A 21,641-nucleotide genomic window follows, 5' to 3' on the forward strand; every position below is an offset into this window, starting at 1 on the left:
GCTTGGACTCACTGGTGGCGACCCGTCACACGAGTGGGCAAGCCACCACCATCCCATCAGGGAGTCCGCACACGGACCCAGCTGTTAGCCATGGGTCGAAATTTATTTAGAAGAATACCGGTCTTGTATAAGTGACCGTTTTATTTTTATTTTTTTTATTTACCCCCCCCCCCCCTCCACTGGTCGTGTTTGCTGAAGTTAATTCCCGTGGAAGCTAAACATGGGAGTCCAGGGGTTTCTGGAGTACATAGAGACGCATTGTCCCGGCGCTGTTGTGCCGGTGGAGCTCCAGAAACTGGCCCGGGGAAGTATGGTCGGAGCCGGCCGGCAGAGACCTCCTCGGAGTCCGATGCGGTTGCTGTTGGACGCCGAGAATTGCTTCCACCGGCTCTACGGAGGCTTCTATACCGATTGGGTCAGCGGGGGCCAGTGGAACCACATGCTAGGCTACCTGGCCGCCCTCTGCCGGGCCTGCTACGCCGGCAACATTCAGCTCCTGGTGTGCTTCAACGGTGCCCTGGAGAAAGGCCGACTCCACGAGTGGGTCAAGCGGCAGGTGAATGAGCGGCAGACGGCACAGCAGATCATGAGCCACATCCAGGACAAGGGTACCCCGCCCCCTAAAGTCTGGTTCCTGCCCCCCGTGTGTATGTCCCACTGCATCCGGCTGGCGCTCCTCCGACTCCGCGTGCAGGTGAGTGACACCGAGCTGTTAGCAGGTTACCTAGCTTGCTAGCTAGCTAACCAACCTATGAAGCTGGCGAGCTAGCTAACTAGTTGTCGCCTCCAACAACTCCTCCAGAACTCAAGTCGGGTTCTTGGGGATACTACCTCCAAGGACCGGGGGATAAACGTCGGTTAATCTCAGTCCCAACTTTTGGGGCGTCAAGTAACAGAGTATAAACATTAGTACCGGGTCGATGGGACCCCTGAGACGGGAGGAGAATCCCAGATCTTGTCCTGGATGCTGGAGGGACAGCTGGGCCAAAATATAGTAGTATGATGGCAAGATCTCTCCCCAAAATGGCTTGAATATTGGTGTAAAAAAAGTCGAATGAAAAATCTCGAGAATGTCAAGGAATTACTTGAAAATCGTCAAGAAATGACTCAAAAAAATGACCAGGGAAATTTATGACAGCAGCTGAAACCTGGCAAGGCATTGGTGCCAATTCAGCTAGAGGTTTATTGATTACGTCTCTCCAAAGGCTTAAATACCTGTCCGTGAGAGACAAGCAAGAAAGCTAATAACTGGCAAGTGAAAACACCTAGGAAACTATATTCTATTTTTTTTTTTTTTTTTTTACTTATAACAAATGTATTATCATAGTTGGCGCTTCCACTTCACAGCAATTTGGTCCCAGGTTCAATTCTGACAGGGGGCCTCACTGTATGGAGTTTGCACGTTCATCCCTTGTCTGAGGGTTTTTCCGTCAGTTTCCTCCCACAGCCTAAAAACATGCAGGGGATTCATTGGAGTTGCTAAATTGCCCTATGAAAGAGTGAAGGGTCATATGTTTCTATATGTGACCCTGTTGTGAACTGGCGGCCGGTCCAGGATGAACCCTGCCTCTCATTCAGTGACAGCAGGGAAATGCTCCTGAACCCTTGCAACCCTGGGTGCAGGATAAGTGGTGTAGATAATGTATGCATGATCACATTTTTATGTATTGCTGTGTTCAGAGACCATTCACCGATGTAGACATAAAGTCTGTCTCACCTCTCACCGTGTAAGAATGAAATAAAAATGATCCAGAACCATGGCAATCCTGTGTGCAGGATAAGTAGTAAAGATAATTTGTTAATATGGAATAATGTATATCGTTGATTACGTTTTATTTGGGTCAACAGCAATTATCTGTTCCAGGATTTGACAACATGGCAGAGCCTCATCTTTAAAACAAATATAAAACCGGCAATAAATTTACTTTTGCTGCTGTGAAGTGACTAAATGGACTTGTGAATAATTTAGCCTATTAGTGTGTGTATTTATTTCCAATCAGCTCTGCCAGGCTTTAGTCGGTGAGAGCTGCTTATAATCCTTCGCGGGAGTGTCTCAACACAGCAAGTCCCTTTAAGAGGTTTATTGAGAGGCTTTAGTGCCGAAACCCTAATTACCATCTCCGACACTCATCCTCAGGTGATGCAGAGCGTGGAGGACCACCACCTGGAGGTCATGGCCCTGTGCAAAGAAAGTAGCTTCCACGGCTTAGTGGCGTACAACTCAGACTACGCCCTGTGTAACGTCCCGCACTTCTTCAGTGCTCATGCTCTCAAGCTGAGCCGCAATGGAAAGAGACTCACCACCAGCCAGTACCTGATGCACCAGGTGGCCTGGCAGCTCGACCTCAACCCCAGCCGCTTTGTCATCTTTGCGTCGCTCCTAGGTTGGTAAGCTCTTCTGGAGAGATGGGGACATGACCAATATGAAGTCGTAGGCAACCTGACACTAAAACACAAATTGTGCATGGTGTGTCTGACAGGGAATCACATCCTGTCTGATGAAGACTTGGCCACATTTCACTGGAGTTTACTTGGCCCTGAACATCCATTAGCATCCTTAAAGGTAAAATCCAAACTTGTAACTTAACAAAGTGATGAATTAAGACCCGCAGTTGTACACAAGACTAGTAATGATATACTATACTTATACCACACTCTTCAAAAACAAAGCTGATGATTAATGTTATTCATTTGCAGATTTATGGTCATCATGTCCGATATGAGATTTTGATTTTGAGAGCGTTTTGAGAACATTCAATGGAATTAGCTGAGAACTGATTTTTATTTCATTAGAGGAGCCAAAAAATAACAATTGTACAATCAAGAGCAAAAATTATGCTTCTCCCCAGAAAATGGGCCAAATATCTATATTCACAGTCAATCATCATCATTTTTGCCGTTTTAATATTTCATGATTTCACATTGGATGATATCTGATATTTATTGCAGTCCTGCCTCGCTGTGTTGCCATTGTTCAGGTTCGCGCCCATCAGCTAGTGCTGCCACCCTGTGATGTTATTATCAAAGCTGTGGCGAACTACGTGCGCAACATCCCGGACATCTCTCACCTGGAAGCCATCGCGAGAGACATCTTCAAGCATTCACATGTACGGCAAGAGGGAACATATTCTGTAATACCTCTATCGTTTTTCAGCACTTGGTGGGGAGGTGGTCTATTTTTTCAGTACATTGACTTGTATTTGTATGTTGTGGCCTGCCATGTCAGAGCTGACAAAGAAATAATTTTGTACCTGTAATGTGGTAAAACAACCGGAATAAGGATGTTATTAGAAACAGGCAAGGTAAGTAGAGACTGCGATTATGATTTAGCTATAAAAGAATGCAAAAAATGATATGATTGTCTCGGGCGCGAGTGAGACACCTACATACGTTTATTTCAATCAAAAAAATAAAACAAATTAGAATTTGGGTATTTCCTCCTCAACCCTGTTTTTATAGGATTCAAGGAATCTGGAGAAATTTAAATGGCAAAAGTCCCAAGCTCATTAGCTGAACACCAATGACCTGTTAACACCTCAATGTCACTGCATCAAGGAGCTGCATTTGCATGCACCTGATAGGAGCATGTGAACACCAACAGTAGAAACCTGGCGCACAGACCTGTTTGTGCCAGGTCCGGGATTGACAATTGCCGAGTAGAAACCTGAACCATTGTCTGTTAGAAAAGGACATCATGCTCTCTGGACCAAAGTAGTGCAGTGTAGAGTTGGCCGTACCATGCTCAAATTCCAGGCTCAGTAACGTTGTTAGTGTCAAAGGTTAGACACACACATGAATGATAAATTAGTAATGGCTTAATATATACAATGCTTTTGAAGGAAAAGCAAGATGATATGATTATTTTTTTGTACAACTGAGGTCTTAATTTGAGATTGCTGAAAAGCCATGTCCCAAAGACCTTCTAAACTGGTATAGGAGGGTGTGAATATACCAAAATGTCGCACTGTTTTCTACCAAAGCCCTTTTTTACAGGAAGAATGTGTTTTACCCCATGCTCACAATATCCTTACTTTGAAACAAGGTCTTTTGCTAAGTTATTTTAGAAATATGGCTTTTGCATTTTTAATTCTATCTCAGCCGTTTCCCAAGTTGGGCTAGTTTCTACATTTGTCTAACAAATATTTGGATTCTTCAAGTAGGATGGGGCTCAGGGATATCTATTATATCTATATCTATTTTTGCCGACAAATACTCTTCACTCTAATGCGGATGATTATATTTCCATATTTTTCTTTTCCCATTTCTCAGTCCTGCACTGATGACAGAATCCTTCGCTTCAAGAAAGCTGTGGAATACTACTCACTTGCAAGTAATCGCCCACCTTTCTCTTCACACTCCTGTATGCCTTTTTGATAATAATGAGATTTACAAGTTCATTTCTGATAGTTTCAAAGGGAACCTGGATGGCTCCGAACAACCAGCACAATACTGAATTATTTATCAGTTTTCTTATGCTGTAAAGATATTTATATTACGACTTAATTCAGCACTTTAGAACAGAAGTTCTTGAACCTTTTGGCCGACACCCCCAATGTGTATCTTGTTGAAGACCCATTTTGTGAATCTAAGCAATTTATGGCGCTATGGTAGTTTTCAGTTAAATAATAATGAAAAGATGGAATTTAAAAAAAAGTACATTAAAAAAAAAGCAATAAAAGAATATGTATAATAATTATTATAATAAATTATCTATCAAGTGCTTTAAATCAAGGGGTGTACAAAAAAGAAGAAATAATAATAGGGCATAGTGAAATCAGAAACATTAATTGATCAACTGTCCTGGTTGTCCTGTCATCAAGGTCTACGATAATTACCAAAAGTCAGCAAAACAATTGCCCAATTCATATGTTCCCAAAATAGCATGCAAGACAGAAGTGTGTCCATTTTGATTAATTATGTAACAAAAACTGTGCAAAATATTCACATTTGACATAGTGATGATAATAGTTTTGAAAATGCAGTACAGTCTTCTTGCTGTACTTTTCAGCCCAGATCAATTGTCTCGAAAGGGTGCTTTTTTTCAGTGTAAATAAAAGTTTACATTTAATTAATAGAATTGCCTGGACTAATTTGCAATTAATATCAGCCAAATAAAAATTAACCGGAATATTGCCTTTTTATTTTTGTGTCGTCTGTTTGGCGCATGATATTGAAGCAGATGTCTTTTATCTACTTTTCGTTTTCCAGTCCGACCAAACCCTGCACACTTTGATGGTTGATGATGTATCCTCCAATTAAGTATCAATATTATTCAAGTACTGACTTTGGACAGAGCCAAGCCAACAATGAAAGTCAATAATGTATCCGAGCTTGTCTTGAGACTTTTCCTGCAAATTTAAACAGAGGTATCCAGGAGCAAGGCGGTGGTTCTATTTGCGTGTTAGTAAATAATTTTATGTGTTTCAAAGCGAGACCAAAGCACTTGCAAGCGCCTTCTACTGCAGAACCACCACATCCATCAGCCAACATGCACAACATTCCACATGTGCCACCATCCAGCCAACCTGGGGTAAGAATAACACCTCATCCACTCTAACACCATCAATAGCATGACAACATAACCTGCACTGCCCGATTTGTCATTTAGGTCCAGCAGGCCGAGTACAGCCAAGCTCCAGACTTGGAGCAGAACACGTCCAACGGCACTCTCCATGAGAGGAAGCACAAAACACTCCACAGCAGTGCCGTACCAACTAGGCAAGGCCAGACAAACTCTCCCAATCAGACGGAAACCAACCCTCTCGCCTCGACCACGTCCCCTTCAGAGAACGATGAGAGTTCAGCCAGAAATCCAAAGTGAGTTTCTTTCCCCTACTTCCTCTGCTCAACACATTGGTCTATCCAGGAGCATAATGGGCGTGTGTGTGTGTGTGTGTGTGTGTGTGTGTGTGTGTGTGTGTGTGTGTGTGTGTGTGTGTGTGTGTGTGTGTGTGTGTGTGTGTGTGTGTGTGTGTGTGTGTGTGTGTGTGTGTGTGTGTGTGTGTGTGTGTGTGTGTGTGTGTGTGTGTGTGTTCTAAAAACAACTTGTGTTCAATGCTAATAAACAACAACTATATAATTTAGAGTCTTAAGAAATTTTTCATTTTGAGACTTGTAGTTGTCATACCTTCAATTTAAAACATCGAAAAGTCAGACTTTTCCCATGAAGAAGTGCATGGTAATTTAATTTTGAAATTTTGTGCCAGAAAAGTGGTGCAGTAGCTTACTCTAATAAATTCTGAAAGCAGCTATTGCAGCATTAAATTCAGCAATTAATATGAATGCTGTTGAATAGCTGTGAATATTCATTCATTTCTGTATGAGCAGGATAAACTGTCTCCTGAATGGGTGTCTGCCATTGTTCCAGACATGTTGCTGAAGTAAAGGCAAGATGGAATAAAAATAGAACCCCCCAGGATGGAGACCTTGAGGATCAAGCAAAAGTGAGTAGCTGGATAGTTCTCATTAGACCCCATTTGGAAAGTTCATGACTCAAATGTGTCGTCGTTTCTCACAAATCTTGTGTGAAATGGCAGGCAGGCGTTCTCCACATCCCCTCCCTGCTATCCATGCCTACCAGGAACCACATGGACATCACCACCCCCCCTCTGCCAGCCGTGGCCCCTGAGGTGTTGCGGGTGGCGCAGCACCGACACAGACAGGGTCTCATGTATCCTCACATCTACCACATTCTTACCAAGGTCTGCAGGTGGTTTCCATGTTTCCTTAGCTATTCAAACCATACATACTGCACGAATCATTGTCACAATAGATGGAAAACAGTTTCTAAAAAGAATATTAAAATATTGTGAGGCCATATTTATGCTGTTCAGGCCCTGAAAAACTTCCTAATAGGTTCATTTCCACTATGTATTTCCTTTCCATCTTCTATACTAAATTAACTTTTACCTTAGTAATTTATTTTTCATTTAAAAACATTTTTGGACATTATAACTGTTACACTGCTGTGACAAAGGTACCCGACATAGGGATTTCCCCTATGGGGATCAATAAAGTTTATCTTATCTTACCGTGGCTAATTTTCCGCAAATTGCCTGCTCGTGTGATTGGAGTCAATGTTTTACTAATTTTGCAAGGCCACGTATTACATATAAAAAGAGGAAGAGAAGAATGCCCTTTATTGTCATCATACTGTATGAACAACAAGATTGAGAGATCGTCCTCGTATTGCAAACAGTTAGGTATGCTAGTATACTAATCTATACTAAATAAAATCCTGTAAGACAGTGCAAATTGACTTTAGAGAAGACAGTGCAAGATGACTCTGTCGACTGAGGATAAAAATTAAACTTATTTTTAAATTAATTAGGAATCGACTGTAAAAAGTGTTGCACAGGATATAAACAAGTATTGCACAGAATATTGGCATGATTATAGTGTAAAGGGTGAGATTTATTGCACATTGTAAGATATGTTGGTGGCTGAGTTATCCTGATTGCTTGTGCCGTGCATGTGAGAGGGCAAATTGACTCTGGAGTCAATGATGATGAAAAATTAAGAATATAGAAAAATATTGCACAGAATTTTAATGTGAAAAATCCACTGAAATTATTGAGGAGGATTGCAAAAACACATGAAGTTTGTCAGACAATAACAATTCCATGCATGCATGCATGTGTGTGTGTGTTTGTGTGTGCGTGCATATGAATTATTTTCATGCACAGGCATTAAAAAGGATGGCATAGTGCTGTGTTATCCCAAGAGTATAGTACTCCTGTTTATCCCTGAAGAAATGGTTTTGTTAAGTGGTCCCAGGACAGCATGAGAATTAAATCTGACGTGCCCTCAGCCTGGTGTTCTTTGTGCAGCACGCCAGTAACAGTAGGTTTTTTTTTGTTCTTGTTTTTTTTCCAGGGTGAAGTGAAACTGTCTGTCACGATTGAAGATGAAGCAAACAAAGACCTCCCCTCAGCCGTGCAGATTTTTCGACCGATACGCCAATACATCTACGGAGTTCTCTTCAGCTTGGCCGAGGCCGGGAAGAAGGCGGAGAGACTCGCCATTCGCAAGAACTGCCACCCTGAATGTGAGTCCTGTGTTTTGTCCTCCGAGACTGAAGTAAGGATTCAGGGGCTGTTATATTAAGCCAGCTGATACCTGGATCCTCCTGGAACTGTCCACTATTTGCATTTAGGATTCCAATACTTACGATTGTTTAAAGAATTCCAGTTGGCAAATCTAAAAGCAAATCTAGAAGTGTGTCGATTTCGTTGATTTCTGTTTAATCTGGGTTTTATGAACATTTTACCAGCATTTTCCATAATGATTTGCTTGGAGATCAACATTTCAGTGCTAAATTACACTTTTGACAAACTTGTTAACCTAAGTTGAAGTAAAATAGTAGAAGAAAACAGCGAATAGTATTAAGTTTAGAGGAATCCGATGCCACCCACGCTCCGATTTATGTATTTTCTCTAGTAATAAAATTTTTGCTCCTGGCCATTTTTACAATTAAATCCACCTTGAGCTCATTGACTTCTTTCCGACACGTCTTCTACTATTCTTTCATTTCTGACAGTAACCCACAAAAAATGTTCAAAGTTGTTCTAAAAATCAAAATTGCTCACCCTAAAAAACAAAAAAACCACAACTTTGCCATGGACAAACTGTTACATGGATAAGGTCAATCCAAACCGAGACCCTGCGTTTGGGTTAGCCCGAATGTTGGTCCTTTTCCCCAGATTTTGCCTCGGTGCGCTTTCCATGCCTAATATTGTGGTATAGATCAAAACAAGAGTTCCTAGGTCTAAACTGGTAGGTGTTCTCCTTGTTTTCAGGCAAAGAATGTTGTTCTGTCTGTGTGTGTATGGATTTTGCACAGAGATGGAAAGGTGGAGCAGATTTTTTTCACCTTACATCCAGCAGCAGAGGCTGTCACAACGTCATTTCGACAGATGAGTAAAAATTGAGAAACTGTAGCAGCTGAAATGCCAGTTTGACAAACCGACACCGTACCCATTACGTCTACATTTTGGAACGCTGAAAAAGCAGGTGCTATGCAGTTCTGAGTCTAACAATGTCTCCCTTTGAAACGAGCCATTCTTTTTCAATCTACAATGCGCTCTTAGTCCAAATATGACGCTGCCGGGAAATTTATCATCCAGTCATTGGATTATTATCTAACTTCACAACGATTTTATCCATATGAACTTTTCCTCCCCAGATGTGCGCGTCTTGGTCAAAGAGTGGGCCGTGTACAAAGGCAAGTCTCCGCACACACCAGAGCTGGTGGAAGCTCGGACGTTTCGGCAGTGGACCTGCCCCAGCCTGAAGAGACTGTGGCTCGGGAAGGCGACAGAGGACAAGAACCGTAGGATGAGGGCATTCCTGGCCTGCATGCGCTCCGACACACCCGCTATGCTGAACCCCGACAACATCCCCACGCACTTCCTCGTGCTGTGCTGTGTGTTGCGGTGCGTAAACTGAGTGTGAGTGAGTGAGTGAGTGATTGAGAGACACACTTCGTGGCTCACAGTCTAAAATTGTTGCAGCAAAAGAGCCCGTTGTCCTGTCTAGGCAAAACTGTTTTTTTTTTTTTTTTTTTTTTTTTGTTTTTTAACTGCCACCTTAGAAACGGGTCGAAACATAATGCTGGATACCTTCTAACTGAGCAAATATTTCACTCCCAGATATTTCAAACGCGAAACAACAAGCAGATGTATTTTGACTGGCAGCAGTGAAACTTTTCCTCAGTCGCATCTGTGAAAACTTGGGTCCAGATGGAAACTGCGCATAAATAAGAATAAGCAGGAGAGGTGACACCATCCCAATTCAACTGTTCCCTACCACATGGACCTAATCCTTGGCCTAAGGGCAATCGGCGTTTTAAAGGCATTAGAAAGCTCATTGAAGTCCGATCAAACTTCACATAGTCTATTATATTTTATTATTATTTATGGACGCATGCCTAAAGCTCTCACTTGTTTCTACTATTCTTACTGTCCTCGCTGCTGTTAACGGTGGGAATTTTCCCATTGGAGGACACATAAAGAACTTGATGTATCTTATCTTGAAACCACTTTGCAAGTCTTGCCGAAAGGTCGAGATGGATCTAAACGACGGGAACGCACAGCGACTCCAGTAACACTCCCAAAATTTCCATTTGACTTTCAGTTCTTAGTCTGTGACCGTGAAAATCTTTTGGTGTGAGCCCAGCATTAGATGGAAACATGGCTGCTGTCGCTCATTCCCTGCCATCTGTAATGCTGTCAAACTTCTGTGTTTTGCCTCAGGTTTATGTTACATTGGCCAGGAGTAAGAATTTTGCGTCGTAACGAACTTGATGCCTTCCTAGCCCAAGCGCTTTCTTCTAAACTTTATGAGCCCGACCAGCTGCAGGAACTGAAGGTGACTTTGTGGTGACGTCTTTGTATCTGGAGTGTCCAAAAAACACACGGGTCACATTCCGGCCTATCGTCGGCTCACCGGCTGTTTAATTGCGCATAATTAGAGCTTTGGCTGAGCCGCCATGCTCCAAACCATGTTTGCTTTCTCTGGACAGTCCCCACGTCCCAAAGACAAAGCAAATTCTTTGACATGCTTTGACAGGGCATGTTTTTCATGAAGCTGCAGCTTTGCTCTGATGTGATGGATTCTTCTCTATAGACCTTCAGCTGACTTGAAGAATTGTAGTGTTACATGTGGACGGTTCTGCGACTCCATTTGTCAAATTCAAGAAAGAAAGATCCACGACCATTTGTTCCCATTCGGTCCAGAATGTGAAGGGAGAAGGAAAGGAAACCATCCATATGAACTCTGCTTCTGTCCTTGTACAGTGTGTCTGTGATGCTACCTGCTGCTGGCCCTTTTTGTGTCGCTGGATCACGTTGTGCATCGTTGTTGTCTCTGATGGCCAAGATTTGACAGGGATGGGTATCGAGAAGTGGTGTTCGCAAGCTCCCGGCCAAATTGCACCTTTTATTATTTACGCAATTGATTCCGCACCGCTGCTGTCTGCTGTGTTTTCCTTCCTGGCTCACTTTGGAGGTGTTAGTAAAAGTTTTAACAAAGCGGAAAAAGAAGACCGTCATTTTATTGCATTATTGCAGAGCTATTACCAGTGACAGCAAGAGGAACTTACATTAAGATTAACTTCAAGATACTACTTAACCTCCTTCGGTAGAACTAGAAGTCCTGATAAAATTGGTAAAGACTTAATAAAGATGTTAGTAATGCACCTTAGATGAACGCTAGATTTTTTTTAATTTAGATTTAGCATTTAGGTTTTTCCAAGTATTATTATTCCGTTCCCTGAAGCCTAACTACAAAGTACAAGTAGCATATTGTTGGTAGAATGTAATAAATGCCTCTGCAGCACTTTTTATGTTTATATTTGGAAAGTCATACTGACAAAGTGTTGTTTTTCTGGATACCCATCTTTCTGAGTGAATGTGCTGCCTGTGCTTCCTCCGTGCTCTGCACCTCATTACCAAATGTTAGGCCGTTTGTTGCAACACAGTGCTTTTCCACCCCTTTTCATGAGACCCTGAATTTATTTTTGGGGTGTGTTTTTCGAGAGCAGGTCGACAGCCTCAACCCACGAGGGGTCCAGCTCGCCGCCTTGTTCATGAGTGGCGTAGACATGGCGCTTTTTGCCAATGACGCATGCGGCCAGCCAGTGCCTTGGGAGTACTGCTGTCCCTGGATGTACTTCGATGGCAAGCTACTTCAAAGTAAGCTGATCCAGTCCACCCGGGAGAAGGCCCAGCTCATTGACCTCTGTGATGGTCAGGTAGAGTCTCACCGCTCATTGCTTCACTTTAAGACTGCACCCAGATGTATATTTTGCAATCATCCTGGACCAATCAGAAATGAGAAAACTACACTTTAGGAAATGACTGTCCAACATTCCAAATCAAAATGATTGCCATTATCAAAATAATTTCCTATATTCAAGTAAAAGTAAATACGGGGTACATTTACCAATCTATCAATTAAGTAAAGAAAACTCTGCAAATCCAGTCCAACACAAGTAAGAATGTCATCACTGAAATTGATGCAACTTGAGAGACACTGGAATTGTGCTTTTGATCAGAGCAGCTTACACTGAATAATTTCTCAATGGAGAGCGGCCTTAAACCAGCCCCCATCTCCCCCTCTTAGCTTTTTCATCCTCACCAAGCATATTAAGATGCCTTCCTTGAAACTTGTAGTCATTTAAGGGAAAGGATTATCAGAATAAACTGCTCAATCTAGAATAGATTCAACTTTATTGTCATTATACTTGTACAGGTACAGGGAAACCAAATGCAGTGTATATTTTTGGATATTCGTATATACCTGCTCAGAAAAGAAAATTCTCATACAAAGCTAAATTAATATTTTTTCCCGTGTTATGAAAGCTTTATTTCTCACTTCTAATTGCTTCCCAAACATTTAAGTATTTGACCTATAAAACAGAACATTAAATGACTGAACATTTTGAGATGTGTTTTGCTTCCTTTATGATGCCTCCTTATCCCCTACTTTAACATTTGTGTGCGCGCATGCGTGTGGAGGCGTGTGTGCATGCATTGTGTATTGCGAGACATGCCTGGACAATGTGTGTATCCTGTAAAATGAGAAATATTTTAATTACATGCCCTTAAGACTATCCTTAACACACATGGTGCCGCATCTTCCTGTGCTGAACAGATATATATTAATTTATTAAATATTCAACTGTAATTACAAATTTCAAGAAAAAGAAAAGTTCACACTATGTAAGCTACATTCGTTGGAGGTGCTATTTCGTTCGTATTCTTTTTCTACTTCCCTCCATTTTTCTCTTCTAGGCTTTTTCTATGCAAAGAAAAAAGGATACAGTAGTCTGGAATGCAGGACCACATTTCTGTGCTCACAGTCCTGACATATTTGAACTTTAAGCAAGAGCAGATGTCGTCACGTGATTTGACCCATGTGGACAGCTCAGGTCCAAACACTCTTCAGAACGCACGAGATCTGATCACTGTTTCCACATTCGGAGGCAGTTTAGGCCACATTGAGGGAATGCGATCCCCTCATCAAGGAAAAGATCTACTTCAAGCACCAGTAGATGTAAATACTAATATTAAATGCAAAGATGAGTTTATTTCTCCTCTCTATTATCCACCCCCTGATACTCCAGCATGATCATCCAAATGCAAAGTTTGATATTACCTTATAAAGAATTAAACCGCAGTTGGTTGACACATTCCACTGCAATACATATATATAAAAAAAAAATGTATTTTTTAATCTTTGTTGTGTGCTGTTTAGCATGTTTGTTGTAATTCAAATGCAGCCTCTGCAAACAGAAGCATGTGGGCGTTTATTTGCATATGAAGCAGAGGATCTGATCAAAAGTGACACTGCTGACACACTTACACATTCTCAGACCGGATATAAACACATGCGCTCCAAGCGGCCTGCCCGGGACCAGATCTTAAGACGGGCCTTGGCAGTGACTCTGCATAGGAACGGCTCGAGCAAAGTTCAGAACCTCCGCTGATCCCCCGACCCCATCAATCAAGGGCAAGAGGCCGGACTGCTGTGTATATTTTCAGCATGAACACTTTTTACATCTCCTCAAGAAAATCATTTGCCATCATCAGCCATCGACTGACGATGTGTAGTAAAATTGACTAGTACATTTGGATGTGTAGTAAAATTGACTATTACATTTGGACCTTTTCTGGCATGACAGTGCAGTGGTTAGGAAGAAGGTCCGCGGTTCAATCCCGACAAGGAGCTTTTCTGAGTCCAGTCTGCTCGTTCTTTCCCATGTCTGCATAAATGCCCTTCATGTTGTCTGAATCCCTCCTACAAGCCAAAAACACGCAGTCGGTTCATAAGAGACTTAATTGCCCGGACGTGTGAATGAGAGAGTAGTTGTGCACTATATGCAGCCCTGTTCCAGGAAGAACCCCGCCCCTCGCCCAAGTGACAGCTGCGCTAGGCCAGATAGACAATGATCATGACAAAAATTTTAAACAAAAAACAGTGGTGTTCAGAACCTGCATATTGTGACATTTTGGAGGTTTCCTGATGTCTTTGTGTAGTAGGATTTTCTTTTTGTAATTCAGTATTTGATTACACTTCACATATTAGTCCATATCTCAAGAACCTGCTGAACAGCATTATTTTAATAAGATACGGTTTTCATGATGTGGGCGACACTTAGCACTGATAGTAATCATTATTTCTGTGGCTTCTTGCCCCCATTACTGTTTACTGGCGATGATGTCAGCTTTTCATCAGCTTTCTCCCCAGCCGTTGTGGAGCCTGATCAGAGGGGATGCGCACTGACATCAGTAGTTGCTGAGCATTTTCTCTTTCCAGGTGGAACTGGTTTCCCAAGTAGAAAAGATGCGTAAGAGTATCTTGGAAGGCCTCGGCTTCATTTGCCGACCCCGGACGCCTGTGTTCACCCTGCCGCCTCCGCCTCCTCACAGGGCACCCTTCTATCGGCCCATTCCCTCCTTTTACCCCCGACATCCTGCGCCGCCCTCAGGAACGCAGTGGTGGATACCTGGTTAGTAATGCTCTCTCCAGGGCTAGTAATGCTATCTATAGGGTTAAACAAGATTTTCTGACATAAAGAGAAAGCAATCTTGAAAATAATTTTATTTTGAAAATTTGTCTTGAATTAATTAGAATTGTTTTAGAGTATGAATTAAGACGGTCACACAAAAAGGGATGCTCTGGACTGCAGAACAGAAAGGAGAGCAATCTTAGCAACCTTTAGCTGCAGCTGAACTTTAAACACAACATTAACAAGCAGGCCGCTCACTGAGCTTGTCCTGGGAAACCTGAGAACCCCTCAGTTAACCTATATGTCAAGGAAAAATGAGAATATCATGGAAGATTGGTTGACATCCCATTAGAGCACCGTCAGCATTAAGTCCTCTACAAACTGCTTTATCATGAGCATTTTTAGTAGTTAATACAAATTGTTTTCTCCCCCAATCAAAATCCTTTTAGTTATTCGTTTTAATAACCATCTTACAGAATTATCCAACGGAATAATTGGTCATACTATTAACTACTAAAACAAATGATCTCTGTATTTTTAATGGAGACAATAATGTCTCTTCTTCCATAGAGACCAGGGGGTGTTTGCAGGAACACGCCTGCTGCCGAATGCTGTTTAGAATCACTTGGAAATTGAAAGTGGATTCTCTAGTGCATGTGTTCTTTAGGATCCGATTAGACTCGGATCTGAAAGGACATGGAAATGCCCATTTTTAGCTATAGTTCCGAAAGTAGATGATCAAGCAACCATATAATCACCATATAATCTGGATGTTATTAACTTTTGTCTAATCCTTGGGAGAAAAAATAATAAATTAGGTAAAAACTGATCTTATTTCTCGCTGCTTTTACACCAAAAGTTGGTTGTCAGTGTGGCTCAGGTACAAAGACCGGCCGTTCGATATCCAAACTCCTTTCGATGTGTTGTTAAACAAGACACCGAACCCCAAGTTGCTCCTCTGCCCACGGCTCATGATGGGTAAAATGAAGATAAAATTTCACTGACCTTGCATATGACCGAATGTGACAAAATAAAGGGAGTTTTTTTTTCATCCTCTTCTTGTTAAAATGCACAAGTTGGCAATAAAATCCCCACGGAAGCAGGCAATTGCGGAAACATTTGACATTAGCCCAATCGAAATATGCTCTATTCGGGGGGGGGGGGGATTATTCTTTCTGTATTTATTTAATATGCAGCGTTCCATCCATTCAGATGGTCATTTTTTGACGTCTGCATTTCCTCTTGTCACAAGGGATCCCGTCACAGGGGGGCAAACTGGAGATCGCCGGCACAATTGTGGGACATTGGGCCGGCACCCGTCGCAGCCGGGGAAGAGGAAGCGTTCCTGTCCAGGTGGTGGCTGTCGGTGGTCCAACTAGAGGGTAAGAGCGTGTTTCTCACATCTGTCGCTGAACTGACGCACATGTTGAGCTTTGTCCTGTTTCTGAAATCAGCAGCCGCCCCAGGGGGGTTATTTCTACACCTGTCATCAGGACGTGTGGTCGCGGAGGCCGATGCTATCCTCGAATCTTCAGGAGTCAGGGACTGAGCCAGGTACGTGACGGAGAGATCAGTTGCTTTACTTAACGGCACAGCTCCAATTATTATGTCATGAATTGGCACCCTACGTGCTCGAGCAAATAAATCAGTGTTCAAATCGCACTTTAAAAATGATAGTGATGGATTTAACAAAGAGCTGTGAGTCCCTTTGAGCTCACCTGGATGTTGTGCCAGCAGCAGCAAACCTTTTCCCCGCATGAACGTTTGTATGCAACTTGGGTTTTAAGCTTTTTCAGGCGTGATGTTGCAGTATCATGCACGTTTGTCAGTGAGCTGCGATGCTTTTGAGCCAGTCTGTCCCAAATGCTTCTTTGAGTCCAAAAACCACAGTACAACACAGACAATGTTCCTATCAAAGAATAATCTAATAACCGAACCGACGGATGACTGACAGGAAATTTAAAACTAGTGACAGAATATTGAGAGCTGGTTTGTATATTCCCACAAAATGAGTTTCCCTGACAAATAGTGTTGAAACACCCTCCCTCAGTACAAGAAACTCAGAAGAAATGTGATGTTTTACAGCCAGACTGTGCTGCAGGATACCACCCAGCTCCTTCTCATGAAAACCAACAACGATAGTAGTTTGGCTTAAGTGAAAATAATCATAATGATTTTACTGTACAGTTTTTGCTGATCCTTTACAGATCACACACCACATTTAAGATTATACATGATCAGTTGGGAAGGAAAAAAAAAAAACATTTTGGTGAAGTTGTAATCGTTGCAAAATATTTGCTCAATTGCAGTAGTGCCACAGAGTTAAATCAGAGTTGAAAAAATGCTAAACTATGAAAGCTATGAAATCACAGTGAAGGAGGAGCTGAAACATAAAAGCGCTATCGGCGAATCTTGCACGCATTACATTTTTTTCCCCTCCCCGTGTAGATTATGACTTTATTTGACCTTGAGAAAAATCAAGAGTCCAAGCTATACATTATTCTTACTGATATTGGCAAACTGAGGTCTTTCGCTTTCACTTTTTGAATCGCCTCGTGCCGCCCACTGGTACTGATAGTGTCTCCCACACCAGTGTAGAAAGTACTTTCTTTTCCTGCCATGGATGCTGCTGTCACAGGCAAACATGCAAACAAGCAGTCCGCTTTTAGAAATGGTTTGATGCAATTGCTATTTTGTCACAGAGAGCGCAAGTTGTCCTTGGAGGTGCTTTCAAAAATACTTGAGGTGATGTAATGAGTCACAGGACTGACTTTCACTTTAACCTTTCGAAACAACAGCGAGGCACCATGTTAAGTTGAAACACTTTTGGCATGAAAACACGAAACACTGGGCCTCCATCGGTACATTTTTTTTTTTTTTTGTCAGCTCGCTGTGTGTTTGTCTTCCCTGACATGACTCACCTCTAGCGGTAATTTGAAATAGCCCCGATTGAAACTCTCATAACATGAAATAGACCGAAATGGGACAGTTTTTTTCTCCTCCGAGAAGGGAAAACAGAAAAACTTCCTGATTGGCCAGGGTGAGGCTGCGTAAAAGAGAGTGTAATTTTCAGCGCTATGATTGTATGTGCCTTTTCGACATTTAAAGAAGCCGTTCTTTCGCTGTGCAATTGCAGTGCAACAGTGGCATCTTTGAACAGTGAGTGGAGGATGAAAGCCCACTGAACAGCCTCTCAGCAGGTCCGTGGGCTGTTTGAATCCCCCCGCCTTCCTTTCGGCTGCTAATTAACTGCTACATTGCTCCTCACCACTTCAGCGTTGTACTACAGCTCTTAGTCAACATCTGCCTTCTCTTAATGGAGGAACCCAGCGCTCACGTCGTCTGTGTTCCTCTTACGTTCAATAATTTGCGGCAGCTGGCCGCAGCAACGTTGACTGCGTTAGAGCTCAAAGGAAAATAATCCAAAAAAGAGGGAAGGGGTGTGGGTGGGGGGGGCAATCAAGTCTAATTTTTTTTATATTTGAAATTTAATTGCACCATTTGGTCACCCTCTCTAACTGTTTTTATTCAGTCTTTTCAAGGCAGCAAAGCCATATTGTGTCTGTATCAAAGGAAATAGCCGTGCAATCAAATCAATGGTTTGAATAGGTGGAACATTGGAAAAGCTGAATCCAGACACTGATGCTGTTTTTCTTTTAAATCATATTTATGTATTTATTCCATTTTGAAACCGCATTTCCATATCTCTGTGACTGCCGACCTGCTCATCCCGCTTGGACCTTTAGTTCACGCTAGCAGAATGAAGTCTGGTCTGTTTTGCCTTTGCTTGTTTCTTTGGAGATGGCTCGAACGCAGCCATCACTCTCGGACCAGGAACTCGTCGAAGAAGAGTTCCCCGCCCATCACAACGTCAACTCAGAGTCGCACCTTCTCTTAAGCGACCGAGGCAGCTCGTCTTCTTATCATAATAGGAAACAACACATTGTGTACAGCCACAGGGTTTGCTCAATGTCCAGTCTTGCATGAATATTTTGGCTTAATATTTGATTCAGAACCAACACCGTGAAGAGGTCCTTGTTCTGAGCCTTTCCTCTGATGTCATGCAGAGGAGATTTGATCGATGGAGTGGAAGATAGACTGAAATGTTGTGTTTGAAACCACTCTGAAGAAGCTGCAAGCCCAAGTCGAGGCCAAACTGTTATTATTGTGTAAACAAACAACTTTACCTCAACCTCGGTTTATCTCTGTCCCCAACCTGAGTGTCAGCCATCTCACAGTACCTTGATCGTTGGTATCGGGCCTTAAAAACCAAAACCTAATGTGTGATATGCGTCCAAGTGTCTGCCCAAGGACTCTGGGACTTCAGCCAAAACAAGAAATACATAAAACTGTTCTTTAAATGAACTGATTGTAATGGTTCACAATGGATGTGACCATTTTTAATGTCACATAAAAACAACAAAGCATATCAATGTGAGCTGTATGTGGGGGGGTTTGTACTTTTAAAAAAGATCGAAACAAAGCGACTGTTTCATTTTCTTATTCTTATTGAGATGTTTGTCTTTCTCTGTTCTAGATGAAGCCCGCTTGCACACACATGCCCGCAACCGGACGAGGTGTCGTGAAGGAGGGAATGAAGCCTCCCTTCGAGGACAAGAAATCCCCCGACATGCCGTACGACAGCGCCGCCACGGAAAACGGTCTGGAAGATGGAGACGCCCATCAGCCGACGGGAGATCAAGAGGAGCACCCAGATCTCGTCCAACTGGAAAGTGCCTTAAGCACTGACTTTAAGACGTGCAATACTAATCCTCTCTCACGTGTACAGCATATAGACGGCGGCAGCTACGAAAAAGTGGAGGCCGCCATCTCTGAGGAGTGAGCCTATTTTTCTAGAGAGGGTGATGGATGAACCATGGAACACGGGTAGGAATATCTAATTATTTAAAAAGAGTTTCTTTTTATTTCTCCCTCACTGACAATGAAACCAGAAGAACACCCTCTCAGTAACAGAAGAAGCAGCGCCGCTCGAAGCTCGAATCTGATTTTAAGAGATACTTGTTCTCCAGTAAGAATTTACTTGTAATTTTTTTTTCTAGTTCATGAATGTTGATGTTTCCTCTTGCACACTGGAGCCATGTAATACATCAGCTTTGTGTTGTCAAGGTAACCATATAATGAAAACCAGCTTAAAAGAGAGGTATGTTTCTCAGTCGCCACTGTCCGCCAGGTTACTTCTGCCAACTCTGTCCATTAGTTCTGCTGAGCGACGTAATGTTTCACATATTCAGGTGCAAGCTTCATCCCAAAATAAGTTTTCACACCTGGAATTCGTGGTACTTCAACAAAGCCCTCTGCATGGTGTGCTCACGCTAGTTATGCATGGTGTCACTTTCCATCCATCCATCCTTAGATATTCCACTCCAAACTTACTAGGCTATCACACATCCATCACTTTGCTTTCTCAAGCATGTCTGTTTGGACGTTTTCAGTCTTTGATGGTATTGACTTCTGTTGCCTTGCCTATAAGTTTAGATACTCTGAAGTTGTGTCTTAGAACGATTTGGTTGTTAAGTTAGATAACGTAAAAAATATTGATCTATCTCCTTACTTTCCATCTGAAACTATCATAATCGCAGAGATCATTCTGGAAATACCAATTTCCAAAGTTCTTCCTGCTCCTTAACCCCTGACAATAACCCCACCCTCGAGGATGAACTTCTTCTCAACTTCAAATGAAGGGTCGTTTTACTCAGTAGGGATGGATTTTGACATGGTGTACTTGCAATTGTACTTGCCTAATAAAACTATTCTTTTAGTACAATTACAGTTTTCCCGTCATTCTACATAGCATGCAAGGCTTTCCCAGAAGTCCCGGTGGGGACACTTAGGTAATCCAGACAAGCACTAAATCTTTTTTCAATATACGTTACATACGTCAATGATCGTACAATGATCCCTGTTCTGTATAGCTCACCCACAAGCCTGCCAGTAGTTGTAGTGTAATACAGCCGCATTAACATCTGGCGATATAAGGTATCAAGAGGTGTATGACGCGTTTAAAGGCAAGATCAGGAATGTAACTAAAAAGAAAAATGTACATAGCAAAATATTAACAGTCACATTTTTTTAACCTAATAATTCAATTCGGGGACCCCACTGAAACACCAGCCTTTCTCGTGACTAAACATAGCCCTGCAAATCACTTTATAGGCAGGAAATTGACTATATTTTGAAATCTTTTCAAAATGAATGACTACTCTTCACACACTCAAATGTTTTGCAATGAGTTGGAGGTATTTTTGAGTTTCCTGTGCTGGTCAATCATCTCCCGGCAACCTCCCTGCCTTTTGGACCTCCAGCCAGCAGATACAGTACATTGAGTCGATGTCTAATGATTTTCACGCTCACACATATAAATGCATGCAATGCGAGTCTTAAAACGGGAATAGTAATCAAACATAAATTGGAGGGGAAAGAATTTTCAAGTCAAAATGTCAAGAACTTTGAGTAAGTAGTGTGAGACAGTGATAAATGGCATTTCACTTAAAGAATTCATTTGACGTATCTGGTCCATTAAACCAGTTAACAAGAGAGCCACATGGCAGCCTGACTGCTCTTCACAAACAGGCGATTTGTATTAATTAAAGAGTTCACGAGCCACGTTTGCACATCGGGCGCTATGGGTTTTACCACAGAAATTACATTTAAAAATGCAGGCCATAACAAGGCCCTACACAAAGATGGTGGGAGCATTTCAAGGGTGATGGGAATGAATCCGCTGAATCCCAACTAGCAGGTTAAGTTGAAGCAGTAGCGATAAGGTGTCTTCATATCAATTGGACAAACTCATTTCTCATCTTGAAATGTAAAGTTGAATCTCAGCGCTTCAAAAAGTCCTGAACTTACCGACTACGCTCATTATCTTCTCAAAATGTAAGAAACAATAAATCCTCCCACGCTCCCTCCCTCCCCCTTTTTCAGCGCCTCATCCAGAATTACATCATAGCTGCGTACATGTGTGTGTAGATGGGTGTTTTCAAACACTCTTCACACAACAGATCAGACGCGGAAGAAAAAAAAAAAAGCCAACCCGAAACAGTTCCTGACGGGAACAACAGAAGCAGAAAAGGAAACTAGAGGTCAAATACGATGTGAAGAAAATCCT

The 21,641-nt window shown here is 42.2% G+C and overlaps 1 protein-coding gene across 2 annotated transcripts; it reads left to right on the forward strand.

The window, feature by feature from the left end:
- Positions 1-34: 34 nt before the first annotated feature.
- On the forward strand, positions 35-20,297 carry LOC147222284 (constitutive coactivator of PPAR-gamma-like protein 1 homolog). 2 transcript variants are annotated; one of them, XR_015107796.1, is made up of 17 exons: positions 35-694; positions 2,138-2,384; positions 2,481-2,563; positions 2,979-3,107; positions 4,270-4,330; positions 5,430-5,530; positions 5,609-5,817; positions 6,368-6,443; positions 6,537-6,701; positions 7,876-8,047; positions 9,185-9,434; positions 10,254-10,368; positions 11,543-11,752; positions 14,433-14,512; positions 15,765-15,894; positions 15,967-16,066; positions 19,050-19,086. XR_015107796.1 is itself a non-coding variant. In XM_086168697.1 (17 exons), exons 1-17 carry the CDS (start codon positions 221-223, stop codon positions 19,353-19,355), a joined length of 3,021 nt encoding a protein of 1,006 aa, XP_086024823.1. In that variant the 5' UTR covers positions 35-220; the 3' UTR covers positions 19,356-20,297. The 2 variants fall into 2 exon arrangements, 1 of the variants encoding a protein (XP_086024823.1); XM_086168697.1 differs by having other exon boundaries at positions 14,320-14,512; positions 19,050-20,297.
- Positions 20,298-21,641: the final 1,344 nt, after the last annotated feature.

Source organism: Fistularia commersonii, chromosome 21 (genome assembly GCF_037954325.1).
Source record: "Fistularia commersonii isolate RoL2024-O1a breed Wild chromosome 21, RoL_Fcom_v1.0, whole genome shotgun sequence".
In the NCBI taxonomy this organism is placed as follows: Eukaryota; Metazoa; Chordata; class Actinopteri; order Syngnathiformes; family Fistulariidae; genus Fistularia; species Fistularia commersonii.